Source organism: Myxine glutinosa, chromosome 8 (assembly GCF_964187855.1).
Source record: "Myxine glutinosa chromosome 8, kmMyxGlut1.1, whole genome shotgun sequence".
NCBI lineage: Eukaryota > Metazoa > Chordata > Myxini > Myxiniformes > Myxinidae > Myxine > Myxine glutinosa.
Genome location: NC_136268.1, coordinates 76,912,889 through 76,929,415, shown reverse-complemented (window position 1 = coordinate 76,929,415; position 16,527 = coordinate 76,912,889). Strand labels below are relative to the sequence as shown.

The 16,527-nt window shown below is 42.9% G+C and overlaps 1 protein-coding gene across 2 annotated transcripts in view; it reads right to left on the bottom strand.

Annotated features, from left to right (window-relative positions):
- Positions 1 to 2,446: 2,446 nt before the first annotated feature.
- The window catches only part of LOC137432603 (uncharacterized), a 41,419-nt gene continuing 27,338 nt past the window's right edge, over positions 2,447 to 16,527 (bottom strand). Inside the window, exons 8-11 of one of the 2 annotated variants that reach the window (XM_078783400.1) lie at positions 14,648 to 14,941; positions 5,474 to 5,620; positions 3,867 to 4,046; positions 2,447 to 3,674 (exon numbers count right to left, since the gene is read on the bottom strand). In XM_078783400.1, the coding sequence (XP_078639526.1) occupies positions 3,495 to 3,674; positions 3,867 to 4,046; positions 5,474 to 5,620; positions 14,648 to 14,941 (801 nt within the window). In that variant the 3' untranslated portion in view covers positions 2,447 to 3,494. The remainder of the gene's footprint in view (positions 3,675 to 3,866; positions 4,047 to 5,473; positions 5,621 to 14,647; positions 14,942 to 16,527) is intronic. The other variant, XM_078783401.1, reaches the window with a different exon arrangement.

The window sequence follows — 16,527 nt, the reverse complement described above, 5'->3', positions numbered from 1 at the left end:
ATCTTACACACATATACTATGCATGCTTGACTGATGTACATGCCTGTTGTTTATGTAGACTAAGAAGCAGACCTTTGTTGGTCGAAAATTAAAGATCGACCGTCCTGCAGCTACGTCCACGTCCGATTTAATCTCCCGATTATTTATTTAATGCAAATGAGACGTCCTGCTCATACTGTGGTGTTTCTACTATTTCTCAGATATATATATATATATATGTGTGTGTGTGTGTGTGTATAAACTATTACATTCGTGGGGGTACATAATGAAATACCTTAGTCCAGATAGGATTGTATAGGGTAGTGTGCTCCGAATGTCGCGAAGGGAAACCTTCCTGGAATCAAGTCAGGACTCGATGTCTGCGTAAGCATTATGTGTCTCCATGGCGAGGGGTGGAGCTTTGCTAATTAGTTAGGGTATTAGGGTAGAGTTACTGTGTGTAGTCACCTCTGTAGTTTTTTCCTTTTGTTCTTATAACACTTACACCACCAACCATGCGATCAGCGCCGAAATTAAATAACACGATCGCTGACTGGATCCGGACACTACCACCGACACCACCCAGCTCAAATCTTCTCGATGGGCACCAATAGTAACCGTGAGGCCACGCCCCGAAGACCGATTGGTTAAAGAACGGAGGAGCGATGCGATGGCACGGCACGATTGGTGATAGTGTGATGTCATCGTCGAACATTCCAGCACCAGGAACAAAAAGGCGAAGCGCCGCCATTCTCTCTCTTATGCTGGGTTTGTGGCAGGCAGTCGCATATTTGCTCTCTCTGTTCAAGTGTTCGTGGCAGGTGGTTACATTTTCCTCTCTCTGTCCTGGGGTTCGTCGTGAACAGTCGTGCATTCTCTCTCTTGCGCTGGGTTTTATTGCGAGCGGACACACAGTCACACTCTCTTGGTCTGGCCTTCATCACGAGCGGTCACATTTTATATACTCTCTTTGGTGCTGGCTTCGTGACTGCATTCAACAGCATTTCGGCTGCACTTGGTGCTGTTTGTGCCTGAAAGAGACATCGGAATATTGGGAGCACGGGACGCTCGAAGGAGAAGGGATTTGGCTGCCTCGCACGGACCGGCTGGCTAAAGGCGTGACTGCGCGCCATCTTGTGCTGTTCTGCGCGGTTTAAACCACTAAAGAGAGCAGAGGAAAGAGCAGAGGAAAGGAGAGCCGAAAGGGAGTTAAAGGAACGTGACATGGAGTATCAGAGGAACTTAAACTCAAGGAGCTGGAATTAATGGGAGAACGGAGAGACTTAACAATCATTGATTGTTAATTAATTTTCTGAAATTTGTAGAATTTATTTTTCACTTGGAAGTTGCGGTTTACGATGTGCAAATAAAGGTGGAAAAAGCCTGATTTAATGTAATTTAATTCCAGGCTATGAGGCAACAAAAGGTGAAAATTTTGAAAGGGGGTATAGACTATAGACTTTCTATAGGCAATCTATAGATGAACAAGAAAACCCCCATTTGCAATACCAATGAACAAACACAGTTAAATAAATTTTTTTTTTATTCTGAACACTATTCAAATTTTCATCCCATATTTTGGTTCCGATTAACTGCATATGCAGAACCAACCCATTGCATAGGTAGGTAAGGTCACTATTACAATAATAAAAAAAACAAACTCAATTACTCTTAAATAAGCATTAATACGAACCATAATATGTTAGCTGAACTTGGATTGTACACGATTACAAAATAATAATAATAATTTTGGAAGCGAACAACGGAATCTTGCACCGCATGTTTGCTAACAAGGCATAAGGGGGCAGAGACATCGCCAAACGACTAAACTTGATTGTTGATAAATTATTATATTTACAATAATCTTTCGTTTACATATGATTAAGGTTTGTTTGAAAAAATATCTGGAGCATAACTGATCCTAAATTTACATTGTGCTTCAATCCTGCATATATATATATATATATATATATATATATATATATATGTATATATATGTATATATATGTATATATATGTATATATATGTATATGTATGTATGTATATATATATATATATATATATATATATATATATATATATATATATATATATATACATACATACATACAGTATACATATACAGTATACATATACAGTATACATATACAGTATACATATATGCAGTATACATATGCAGTATACATATATATATATACATATATATATATATATATATATATATATATATATACATACATACATACATACATACATACATACATACATACACACATATACACACACACACACACACACACACACACACACACACACACACACACACACACACACACACACACACACACACACACACACACACACACACACACACACACACACACACACACACACACACACACACACACGTACATATACATACATACAATTCTCGACACAAATCAATAAACATCTGTACAGTATCAATATATTTCACAGTCAATTTATGTATCGTCCAAGCCACCAGCTTTTCGACAGGCAAACTAGTATGTGAAGTACATACACACTTGATGCCACAAAATAGTTGACAAAAGCAGTTGAGATCCCATTCTTTCTTTCTCTTTAAGGCAATATCTTCGGATGACAATCAAGCATGAGACAATGTGCAACATTTACGAACCCGTTTTAAGATCCCAACCTACTTCTTCTGCCAATCACGATGCCAAAGTAACGAGTTAAAAGAGCTGTGACTGCAGTCTGCGTGCTGAGTGGGTAGAAAAGCAGAATAGATAGTCTTTTTGTTTTCCTCTTATTAGAGCTTCCAACAGGCTTTTCAAATTTGACTTGTGATTGGTGCATTAGCAGCAGGATGCAACACCGTCTGCTCGTCGTCGCTTTACCCATGGACACTCCTGACCACGAAGTTCCAAAAAAAAAAACAAAAAAAAAAAACGATAATGAACAAAATGTGCAAATACACAGCAAGTCACAAAATGCCCCAATTCTGCACTATTCATCGCATACATTAGCATCTCATCATGATTGCAAAATGAAACGTGCTGATTCCTGATAATCTATTCAAGGAAACATGATAGAAGAGTTGTGACATGTTGTCATCCTGTCCTATTACAGTGCAAATGAGGTATGGTGCAACATCAGCAGCAGAAAATTAACAGTCATGCAAAAATAGTGGCATTATTAGATTAAAATGTGTAAAACAAACGCCTTCATGACAAAATGCCAAAACGAACCAATGCATATAAGTTAGTTGCTTCGTTTTGAAAGGATAAATGCATTAACAGGCATGTTAAAATATCCCTGCTACTTTTTTTTTTTTTACCCTCAAAGTTCATCCTCCAAAAACGAAGGAAATATAATCCAAGTCCACACCTACGATACATGCCCAGGAAGGACGTATGTCCAAGCAGAGCAAGATTCTTCACTTGGAAATACAAGAACAGTTCAAGACAGCGTGCCAAATGTTAGGACACTGTCTCGAAGTAGAAGAAGAGGAGAGGGGAGTGAAAGAAGGCCATCAGATGCAGCTGGTGGGCAGGCGGCCAGGCTGAGCACTCCTGCACGGAAGACTGTTCAGCAGCACAGCTGTGTCATCCAAAAGGGCTTCAAAGATGGCATCTGCTGTTTGCATCTTCACTTCAACTTCATCAATGTCATAAGTCACCCATTCCGGCTCCTCTGAATGCAGGTCACGTGCCTGTGCAAGCAGCACAGAGAGATATATTTACCAAGTTGTTTTACTGTGGATTTCCCAACATTGTCAATATTAAGCATGAAAGACGAGGCATAATAAATTCATCCAATTGAGATTCTTTTTTTTTTGAAATAATCTCCAAAAATTACAACGTCAGTGTACAAGAGTTGTATTCATCACCTACTGAGAGCTTACCAATATTATATCGACTTGATCGCGCAATTTCTTGCCCCATTTGACTGCTCGAGGCAAGTTTGAAGCTCCTGAGATACAGTTTGCACCCTCATCACATTCTCCATCTGCCCCTTTACAATCGACATCAGCATTCCCACCTTGCAAACCCAAAGCTTGCAGGACTTCATCCAGGATCAACATCTGCCAGCAGGTGGGGATTAGAAAGGGATCAGTTTCTGTACTGTCGCTATGCCAGAATGGTAAAGAATAACAAATAACGGAAGGTAATGATTGGATTTTTTGAACGAACATTGCCCGCCTTGCAAGGCATTAAACTTTGTGAAGGATCTGCCCGCCCTAATGGTGCGATCTCCTTTTTCTTGTATGCATGTGACCTTCATATATACCTTTAACTTATCTGCAAAACTTTTCCGTGACGTGAAAAAAACAAAAAATGGTGTATTTCTACTTAACCGATGTATTTCAATTTTTTTGTTCTTTCATCCAATGGAAATACTTTGTGCATTTAAAATGTTTCAAACATTTAAAAAAACAAAAAAAAAAAAATCGGTATAGTTTGCGTTGCGGAATGCTGGTTATGAAAATACCGATTGGGATATTGGTGCTCACAGAAAGTAAGGTATACTGCTGCTCACAGATATGTGTATGTATGTATATATATATATATATATATATATATATATATATATATATATATATATATATATATATATATATATATATATACATATACATATATATATATACATACATATATATATATATATATATACATACATATATACATACATACATACATACATACATATTACATACATACATAGGCTGTATATCTAATTTGAGAAAATGTCTGTTTTTGTTTCCTTCACTCCTACGACTCCTGAACTGTTGGGAGGAAAACTGCTGGTTGTATTCGAAGGGGGTGAGTGGCTGGGGGGTAGAAAGGGTGGAAAATGCACAGGTTATAAGGAAAAAATCATAATTCCAAGGGTGAAGGATGGGGGTGAAGGGGATTCAGTTCACTCAATGTAAATGTGTATGGTACAGTGGCAGTCCCGGTGGGATGTATGTTAAAAATATGTTACGTATGTAAAAAGTATATTAACAAAAGTATGTTACGCTAGCCATGGAAGGGGGGGGGGGGGAGGAATCGTCCCGTCTAACTGGGTGAAGAGGGGAGGGGGGGGGGGGGAATCTTCCCATCCATAACTCAGAAGGGGGGTGGGGGAGAGGAAATTGCCCTATCCATAACTCTAGGGGGGATCGTCCCATCCGTAATTAGAGAAGGAATTGTTTTGACCGCAACTCAGGAGGGAACATGCTGGGTCCCCGGAAGAACCGTTCTGTCCGTAACTCGGGAGGGAATCTTCCAGTCAATAATTCTGGGGGAATTAACCCCTTGGGAAGAATGGTTTCTTTGCTGGTCTTTGTAACTGGTCTTATTCATGCAAAAAATAATTACTTCTTTTCCTTTTCATCTGACTATGGCTTCTCCAAACTTTGTATGTGTTCCTTTTTGTGTACTTGTGTGTTCAGTATAAAATCCCTTAAATGAAACTCAAAACAACAATGTGATGCCCCCCTCCCCCACAAACACGCAGTCTCACATCCACAGCTTGGCTCGTTGCTGAGCATTCAAGGCGTTTCAGATATATTGAAGATCCGCACTGAGGTTTTATCCATGGAGGATTATCAATATTAGGGTCTTCAACAAACACCTCCATGTAGACCTCCTTTGTGAGATCAAATACAGCCTGACAAAGGAAGAAGAAAAGATGATAAAAGATAAGTGATGAGGTAAATAAATAATGCATGAAAAATTTGTCAGGGTCAGGATTTAAATAACAATTTAAATTTATGAGTTAAAAATATTTAGGACATGGGTATTTTTTCGGCAAAATTACCAACATCCAAAATGACCAAATAATAATAAGAATAAGAAGAAGAAGAAGAACATCATGAAGCCTTTATTTTAGTAATCACCACAAAGTAAATAAATGTACACGTGTCAATAAAGTGTAAATGTCAAGAAGAGACTTGCTTAAATTATCACAGCCTACAAGGCCTTTAATGCAAATCTCAGTAGAATAAGCTTATTGCTATCCACCATGACCTTGTAGCCCTATTTTTGAAGCTCTACAATTTTGTTGCCTTTAATGCAAATCTCAGTGGAATAAGCTTATTGCTATCCACCATGACCTTGTAGCCCTATTTTTGTAGCTCTACAATTTTGTAGTCCTACGATTCTTTTGGATTTGAACCCATTTTCTTCCGACTAAATTGTAGGTCGAAAAAGATTGTCGGGCTACATATTTCATGCGTCCCCCAATGTTGATTGCATGTGCAAAGTTTCATTAAAAACGAATCCATAATTGCAATTTTTGGTATTTGTCCTTTTGACCCTGCCTCAAGTGGGCATCCTCCGTCGTGCGAAGTCCTTCCTTGGCACACCTGAGCTCCTCACCACATACAAGGCTTTCATCCGCAGCTCAATGGAATACTGACTGTTCCCCCCTCTGGACCGGTGCTCCTGCCTCACACCGAGCTCGGCTTCAAGCTGTTGAAGCCAAAGCTTTCAGAATCATTGGAATCTCCTGCGATGAAGCTAACTCCGAGGACCTTTCACTCACTCACCGCAGGCAGGTTGTGGTCTTTCTGTCTTCTACCGACTCATCTCCGGCCTTGCTCCCCCAGCTCTCTCTGTGCTCTGTCCCCCAAATATTCCTACAGGTCGCACAAGATCTGCCAGCAACCCTCTTATGGTTAAACTGCCAAAATCTAGGCCCTCTGCTCACCTTCACTCTTTCATTCCCCTTTTTCCCCCGCCTCTGGACCAAACTCCCCCACTCACATCAATCCCACTCCTCCCTCCAGGTCTTTAAAACAGCTGTTCACCACCATCTCTTATCTTCCCCCATCCAAAAGCATGATCTTTTCTACCCCTGCTAATTCACCCCAGATACACTTTTTCAAAATTCAAACTTCTTTCCTGGAAGTCCTTGCAGTGTCCATATGTTTTATACCTCTCCCACCTCCCCCCAAGCCCTCCCCTTCCCACATTTCTCTCGATGTCCCTGCTCTCAAATGTTGTGTTTGTGTCCTTCCCCCTCTCTCCCCATCTTGTCTACCGCTCCCCTTATTTTGTGTCGGTTTGACTTTTTGTGTGATTAATGTTAGCTCTTTCACGAGCCTCGATCTTGTATACAAAAAAAAAAGAAAAAAAAGAAAAAGAAAAAAGAGGAGGCCGATTTGTTGGGTGTTAATGTCTGAAATGTCAGCTTTTCCTCGCTTCCATCAGTGGTTAGCATTACAACTTCCAGGGTCTCCGGATTGTTACGTCGTCCATCAAACATGGAGCGGCTCAGGCCTTGCCTGCTGCTCGCGTTCCCGGCATTGCTGTACCCAGGTACGTGATCTTCATCCCGGAAAGCCCCTGGTGCGATGAAACTCGGTCTCGATAGAATGTGGGATCGTTTGTAATTACCCTGGAATGTTATCCCCAAATGGGTAAATTGTCAATGTTGGGTGAGAAAAACGCTCGTCATTTATAGGTATTGCTCATGTACTCTTTTCCAACTTCTCTCATGTAAATTATGTCCTGCCTGAAAACCAAACGCCCGCAAAGTAATCAACGAATGAAACTAACTTTGATACGTTTTTAGTTCACCTGGAACGTAGTTCCCAGGAGCTTATGTGATGGCGCGTTGTCAGTCCGTCAGTCCGTTAACACTTGCAACTTCCTATCCGAAACCGCTGATGGGATTGTGACCAAACTTGGCACAAATGATACTTGATATGTTGTGACTCAAGTTTGTTCACGGCATTAAAAATATCGGGGCCGAAGGGGATCTACCGGGGGTGAAAGTTTCTTTTGTTTTTCATGTCCGATGATGGAAGCGAGGAAAAGGGTATTGGGTATGCGGGTGTGTTCTGATACCTCAGGGAGATGGATGCACCTGCATTGCATAATCTCAGGTCACCTGTGGGCAAGGTGTAGTACCTGTCAGCCCCCCTTACCAGGGTAACGGTCCGCAGCCATGTGGTTTAAATGGCAGATGGCTCTGCACATCTGGTGGATGAGAGTCCAGTCGACTCCAACAGCACGGGCGGAAGAGGGTGAATTCCCCAACCGCCAGCAGAGAGACGGAGAGGAGTGGCGACCCCCCGTCAATACCACCCGTCTATACCTATACCCCCCGTTTTTTTTGTTTGTTTTTTTTCTACATAAAGTCTAGGCTCGTGGAAAAGCAATGAATTAAATCACCAGGACATGAATTGAGGTATGCTATTTTTCATGTCGAGTCTCCTCGGGCTATGATGGCGGTATAACCACCTCTAAAAGGTGGTTATACCGCCATCATAGCCCGAGACTCGACATGAAAAATAGCATACCTCAATTAATGTCCTGGTGATTTAATTCATTGCTCTTCCACGAGCCTAGACTTTATGTAGAAAAAAGAAGAAAATAAATCTATCATCTCCAAATTTTCCAATAAACTCAAAACTATTTATTTTCCCCACACACGATACACAACATGAAATGACAGATAAAACATCAGTTATACTGCATATTATACACACACAACAGTCCTGTTACTGATCAGTGATCACACAAGGAATGAAACAATAAGAAAAACAATGTTTTTTATACCATCATCGTATGTGCCCAATATATAACATGTAGTCCTTGAGCCAACCGGCCATTTTTTGAAGTGAATGCTCCGGGGGAGGAGGTGGGGGGGGGGGGGGGGGGAGTAATTCTCATTATGATTTTCCATTAGACCAATGTCTCAAGTGTCAGAAAAGGTGTGATGGACATCTGAGAACGGTAGCTTAGTGCCCGGATGGACGCCATCTTTGAAACCACCCAGCTCGAAAATGCCCATTTGGTGGGGTACATTGTTGCACGTGTATCTAGACTTCTATACTAGCTATCGATGTGCGGTTGACGACTAAATATACGTCCGATGTGTACCGTCTAAATAAAAAATAATATGAAGCATTTTGTTTTAGATTAATTATTATAAAAATCAATTATCGAAAAAAAATCATATATTTTTCAATATTTTATTATTAGACGTACTTTTTTTAGTGAAACAACACTGGTATGATTTTCCAAATTATGCATTGTGCTACACCGTTTATGTCTATAAAAATAACTCAAAAACTAAAACATATCATCCACCACGAGTGTACACAAAAAATATATGAAAAGGCATGCACTTTCCACAAACCGAAACTATGTCAGTTGGAATTTCCCGCCGATAATCAACCCACAGAACCCAGTGCCGAAAGTGACGTCAGTCTATTCTATATCTATATTCTATATTCTATATCTCAGTCTGAGATTTGTTGCGGTGACCTGATTAATTTCTGGGGGGGGGGGGGGGGGGGTGGGGGGGGGGGGAACCATGGGTTCGCTGGAACCATGCGACCAGACAATCAGTTCGTGGACTGGTTTCAACATCATGACTAGAGATCGTGTTCAGGTGACGGAAGATGTAGTTGGCTACCTGCCGACTATAAACGCGCCTGCCACAGATATGGCAACAGTGCAAGAAATCCTCAGAGAAGCTCTGAACATCGTGTCATCACTTCAGCTTGAGCGTATACCGGTGGTGCTAGACCAGGCACTATTTGCTAAGGCGACCGAAATAGCATGGAAAGATGTCGATCGATATGGAAGAATCGTGCTCATGATGGGGAACTTCCATACCATCTGTAACTTCATGTCGAGCATTGGGAAAATGTTTGGAGATGCAGGCCTTCGGGATGTAGCTGTTGAGTCAGGAGTAATCGCTGAAGGTTCCATCAACAGGGTTCTGGAAGGCAAGCAATACAACCGTGCTGTGCGACTCCACAAGTTGATGTACGAGGCACTAATGCGCATCATTTGGAAGGGCTTCCAGGTGTGGATAGAAAGCAATCATCCTGACAAGGAACCCCAGATTCGAAGCACTGACCTCAAAATTCGCAGCATCAAGGAGGATGTTTGCCACGAGACTCTCGCTGCTGCTCTCGATGATGATTCATGTGTACAGAGCTTTGACATGTTCGCGAAATACCTACATTTTCTGCGAACCAAACATGGAGACCTGGCTCGCTTCTGGATGATGTATATTGATATGGTAGAGACCCTGCTGGGGTTGATTCGTGCGGATAGAGAAGGCGACTGGATGCTTCACTTGGCTTGTGTCAGAAGAGTGATCCCTTGGTGTTTCGCAATGAACAAGGTGAACTATGCTAGATATCTACCAGTGTACTATGCACAGATGACGCAACTCCACGAAACATGCCCCGAGTTGTACAGGCATTTCAATCAAGGCTACTTCTCCGTACAGCTTAGACCAGGGAATCCATTTGCCAGAATCGCTGTTGATCAGACAACAGAAGAAACAGTAAACAAAGATACGCAAACAGCTGGAGGAACACGAGGTTTTAGTCTTCGACAAGGGGCTGTGTCACGATACTATCTAACTGCAGAAAATCGGGCTACTGCACTGAGGCAACTACGAGAAACTATCCTTGTGAATGGCAGCGACACATCTCACGCCAAGCACCCTGACTTGTCTACTTCTCGCATCAAACGTGATGAGTCTGGCGTCACAGCTATCTGTGATCTACTGGAAAATGACTGGACCAATCCATTCGCCGATGATCCGTCATGTCTTCTCAGTATATCTACCGGAGCGGCTGCGAGGGAGGACGTTTCTAATGACCTACTCAACACCCTGCAAAAAGGGGAAGCGGCGTATCAAAGCTTCCAGAAACGTCTTGAAGAGGGAACAGGCTTTCATGACACATTGAACAAGCTAAACTTGAAGACCTTTGGTAAGATCAAGCAGAAAGTTGTGAAGGGCACAAACAAGGAGATCGTCCTGAGAGCTGACAGACAACTGTTTGCCACCATGATACTCATCGCCAAGACAAGGAACCTCGACATGCAACTTGTCCTTTGTCACCCACTAGGGCCGTTACCATGGTCTTTGGCAAACGTTGATGGGTAAATGAAAAAAACGAACAAAGCTGCACTTGCGAAACACATGGAAGGTCTTGTGGAACCAGCCGAGAACGTTGACAAGCGAAGTGCAACAATAATTGATGCGATGGCTCTCATACAAAAGATGCATGGCGAGAACGACACGTTCGAAGAACTATCTGACCGCATCCTTGCTGCAGCGCTTCACGCTGGTCAAGGCAGTGAGCGCATCGATGTTGTCTTTGACACATACACAGAAGAATCCATCAAAGCAGCTGAGCGTGTGAACCGCGGTTCAAATGAAGGCATCAGTTTCAGCGAGATCAGACCCGCACACAAAATCATGAACTGGCGGCGTCTCCTTGCTTGCAGCCAGACAAAGGAGAAACTGGTTGTGTTTCTGGCGGAGTCGTGGAAACATGAAACAAATCGCGAAAAGCTAGGCAACAGAACACTGTATGTCACCTGTGGTGAAAAATGTCTGGTACTGACCCGCGATAGGTGGAAGTTGGTGCAAGCACTCGAATGTAGCCACGAGGAAGCAGACACGCATATGTTTCTCCACGCAAAGCACGCCGCTACCCACTACAAGACGATCATCTTAGTGGCAGATGACACCGACGTTCTGATCATCAGTCTTCATCTCAGCAGAACCATCGATAGTCAGCTCTTCATCAGACGAGGAACAAAGGTTCGAGTCAGAATGATCGACGTTGGAAAGTTGGCTGCGGTATTGGGGTCTGGAGTTTGCAGTGCATTGCCAGGGCTTCATGCATGGAGCGGGTGTGACACTGTGAGTGCTCTGGCTAGCCAAGGAAAGATAAAGGCTTTGAAGCTTGTGCAAGCGAATGAGCTGTATCTTCAAGCATTCACAGATCTGGGATCTTCGTGGAATGTACCAACAGACGTCTTCAATAGCATTCAGGCCTTCACGTGTCAGCTGTACGCCAAGAACACGAAGATCGTCGGTGTTAATTCGCTCCGTTATCACATGTTCTGTGCAAAGAAGGGCCAGATCGAATCTGGACAATTGCCGCCTTGTGAAGACTCCTTGATGCAGCATACGCTTAGGGCCAACTATCAGGCGGCTATCTGGCGACGCAGCCTTGAAAACCTACCAGACGTCCCAACACCATCAGCAGGACATGGTTGGGAACTCGATGATGGCGGTTCGCTCACAATCCGATGGATGGCGGGTCTACCAGCTCCAGATGTCGTCTTGAATCTCATCTCATGCACATGCAGAAGGACGTGTCGACCGTCAGATTGCTCCTGCATACTGAATGGGTTGAAGTGCACTGTTGTGTGTAAGCTGCAGGGATGCTCCAACATGGTGCAGGATGATGCTATCGTGGCTCAGGATGCCAATGACTCTGATGGCGACTCTGATGATTAACTTTGTGTGCACTGTATATTGTATAGCATATGTTGTTCTCTATTATAATGCAGGCCAAATTGCCTGAAAATCTTTATAGACAGATAAACGGTTTAGCAAAATGTATAATTTGGAAGATCATACCGGTGTTATTTGACTAAAACATGACATGTTCAATGATACCTCCGCTTGCTTATTAGGAATATACATCGTATGGTGTTAAAATCAGCTCCATACGTCTTTCCAAACTCTAGTAATGAATAATTAATATAATTGGCGGCCATTTTGAAATCCAAGATGGCCACCAAAGTGCAGATTTCCTATGTAACAATTTCCGCCTGCTTATTAGATATCGTATGGTGTTAAAATCCTCTCCGTACGACATTCCTAACTTGCGTTATCGTCAGAATAGATAATGCCAGCGGCGGCCTAAGTCATTTTATGCCTCTTTACATTTATTTGTTGTAAACTCGTGGTGGATGATATGTTTTAGTTTTTGAGTTATTTTTATAGACAGATAAACGGTGTAGCACAATGCATAATTTGGAAAATCATACCAGTGTTGTTTCACTAAAAAAAGTACAAGTCTAATAATAAAATATTGAAAAATATATGATTTTTTTTCGATAATTGATTTTTATAATAATTAATCTAAAACAAAATGCTTCATATTATTTTTTATTTAGACGGTACACATCGGACGTATATTTAGTCGTCAACCGCACATCGATAGCTAGTATAGAAGTCCAGATACACGTGCAACAATGTACCCCACCAAATGGGCATTTTCGAGCTGGGTGGTTTCAAAGATGGCGTCCATCACACCTTTTCTGACACTTGAGACATTGGTCTAATGGAAAATCATAATGAGAATTACTCCCCCCGCCGGAGCATTACTTTTGGTCTGGCTCAAGGACTAATGTAAGCAAGTGGGAGGGTACCATAACTGTGTCATAAGTATATTGTTGTGGATATGAGAATGGTGTTTTTTTTATTGTGTTTTTTTATTGTATAGTACATTGTAAAATATCGCCCTCCTTCCTCCCGTTGTGTATAAAGGTCAAAAGGGCGTCCCGTAATTAGGTCATCAACAATCACGTTAGCCAATCATAGATTTCCTCCTTGTTGGTAGTTTATTTCCTTATTCTGTGTATTAGGCTAAGGCTTTGTCTTCCATTAATTAATACTCCATTGCACCGAATCAATTAAGAATAGCTCCCCTTCAATAATTCCATTTCCCAGCCAAACTCTCCATCTCTGGGTAAAGCAGTTCACAAGTGTGGAGTGCGCGCCCTCTCATTTCGCTGCTATAGTGAATATGTGCTCCGTGCTCTGTTTGAACAGGAGGGGCGGGGTCGCCAGGGAGAGGCAAGCCCAGGGCGCGCCACGAAGGGCGGGGCTGTTCAGCCCCATGCCCAAATAAGGAAACAAGCCCGTGGCTCGCCACGAGGGGCGTGCCGTCGGCGCCATGCCCAAATAAGGAGACAAGCCCGTGGGATTGCCATACAAGGTCACGAAACAGAGCACGGGGTGGAGGGCGGTACTGAAACCGACGAGGGCGTGTCACACCCGCGCTGAAGGTATGAGAGAAGGGTGCGACGATCGCAAAAGGAAGATACACCAGAGATACGGCAGATGAGTCCAGGTGCGTAAGAGGGTTGGCAGTCCACCGGGAGAGAGTTGAGAGTTGCACCGGAGTTGCGTGAGAGATACGGAAAGCCTTTGGGTGGTTGTTGCGTGAGAGATACGAAAAGCCTTTGACAAAGAGCCGCTTCAACCAGCCCCGTTTCAACCAGCCGCGTGAAGCCCTGACGGGGCAGCGAGTGACCCTGCCGGTGTGCGGTGTAAAGCCGAATACAAGGAGCTGCCGGCTCCTCGCTTCCCGCCCGGAGTGGACCTGCTCGCTGTGCCCTGTGATTCCACCTGCTCATCCCTCCAAACGATTCCTGCCCTTCGATCCTTTTGCGTACGTGAGTTTGTTTTGTTTGTTCTGTCCTGGGTAATAAGTTAAGCCTGTTTAGTTAAGCTAGTATTTTCACTGTGTCTTTCTGGTCCGTCCCTCTTTCTGCTTTATTTTCTTATCTTTCCTTCTTCCTTGGTTTCTTTCAATCCTGTAAATAGTAATAAATAATAATCGTATTTCAAACCTGTTTGTCTCCTTCTTCTTCTTCACTTCGGTGTCGCCTTTGTCTTTTCCCTATTGAATATCTGTGGCGCGATTTTGGCCAACGTTCAGGAATCGGGTTAGTCGGGGTAACTGTTCGGGCGCGGCGGCCATCCGCTCGGCAAACAACATCCTAGCCGCATCCGTAACAATATAATACAGCACCAACCTCAACACAGTATGAAGGCACAATGGACACTTATGGTATACACGTAATCTCTTGGAGAAAGAAGATGTAATACAAGTGCAAGCAAATTCCCCACCTGCTTATAGACTCTACGGCTGACACTTTCGACATCATGACCCCGGCAGTCCAGCCCAAGGAAGCTGCGTGGTGCCACCACTCCACCTGCACTCTCTCCAAGCTCCTCTAACTTGTGCAGTTCCCGAAGAGCTGCGTGGACAAGTGCCTGCACTTCAACTGCTGAGTGTGGAACAAAGAACTGCTGCTCCTCAGACTCGAAATCAGCGTTGGACTCCGAATATATTGAAAGGTCAATAGAACCTGAGCCAGTTTCCTTCAACATCTCATCTGGCATTGACTGTATCTTCATAGACTGTATGGAATGGGGATAAGATATGCAATGACATTAGCAACATTATCACTATGAATCAACCTTTAATTTAGAAAATGTTTTTAAATGCTTCCTCAAAATAATCATTATTAGTGATTTGAAATTTGTAAATTTGTTTGTAAATTTGAGCAGTAAAGTCTCAATAATATTAACACTCGCGCAAACGGCGTTAGGCCCTACCTACTCGGCTTGAGTTTAGCTAGGCTTCACTCAACTCTGTAGTTCCTTTGTAGATCTTTGGGATCAGTGTAGTTACTCCTCCTCTCATTCACTCAAATACACTCACTGTTAAAAACTATTCCGATAATCTTTAATGGCGTCTCAGTTGCACTATTCACCTATATTCACGAGCCTTTGCTCCAAACGGTATATTTTGTTTGATAAGAGGCAACCACTTGTTTTTCTTGATGGTTTGGCCATATCTTGGGTCAAGGTCTGTCATTTTTGGATGCAGTGTCGAAGTGCAAATGTCACAATAAATATCTGCATTTTAACATAAGGCACACTGAACATAATTTAGTATGTCAAATACTGCAATGTTTATAGGGGTATGGGACAGTTGCTGGTTTAAGGCCCTAACCATCCTGTGTAAAAGCATCAATTTTAGGATTTTTTTATGTAGTAAGTACAAGTGGAGAGAAATAAGATGTCAATTGCTGCATTGATCGGGGTGACAGTGTGGTCCAAAATTATGGTGAGAGAGGCTGAGGCATTGTATTTTTATGCCCCTCCCCCATGTTTAGAACCAGGTGAGGCCAGGTAAGTGAGGATGGCGTTGGATGCAATTTTGGTGCTTCTGGGGAAGGATGGAGACTTTGCCATGTGGTCAGAGAAGAAGGGTGGGGACTTTTGCTGTGCAGGAGCATAATTGGCTGTGAGTCCCATGCATCGATTGCAAGCTTGGTGCTGCTGTCATGTGTTGTGGGCACACATTAGCTGGTGGGGCATAGGTCAACAGACTATCCACCTTTGGAAGAAAGGTGGAGGGCAGTGGAGGGTGAGGATATCAATACGGTGAGCAGCATGAACCTGCAGGTTGGAGGCTTGCCTCAGAACTCTCTCTCCTCTCTGGAGCCCTGTCAGGATAATCTCTGCCTTTGCTAGGTCCTTGAGCTGTCCACCCTGCCACATGCCCTGCTCCACTCTTGTTCATTGTTTGCAGGCCTCATGGGGTATCGATCAGTCGGTGCATCCCACTTGCCGTATTCCCTTTGTCGTGCTTGACAGTTGGGTGATTGTAGGCCCTTGGAGGGGGATGAGTTTCATTATCAAGTAATTGTGCTCATTAATTGTGTCAGTCTTTGTCTGGGATTCCATGTTGAATAAACTATATGAACGACATGACCAAAAGTATGTGGCCACCCCTTCAAATTAGTGGCTTCGGCTATTTCAGCCACACCCATTGCTGACATACATATATATATATATATATATATATATATATATAAATAAATCAAGCACACAGCCATGCAATCTCCATAGACAAACATTGTCAGTAGAATGAGCCGTACTGAAGAGCTCAGTGACTTTCAACTTGGCACAGCCATAGGATGCCACCTTTCCAATAA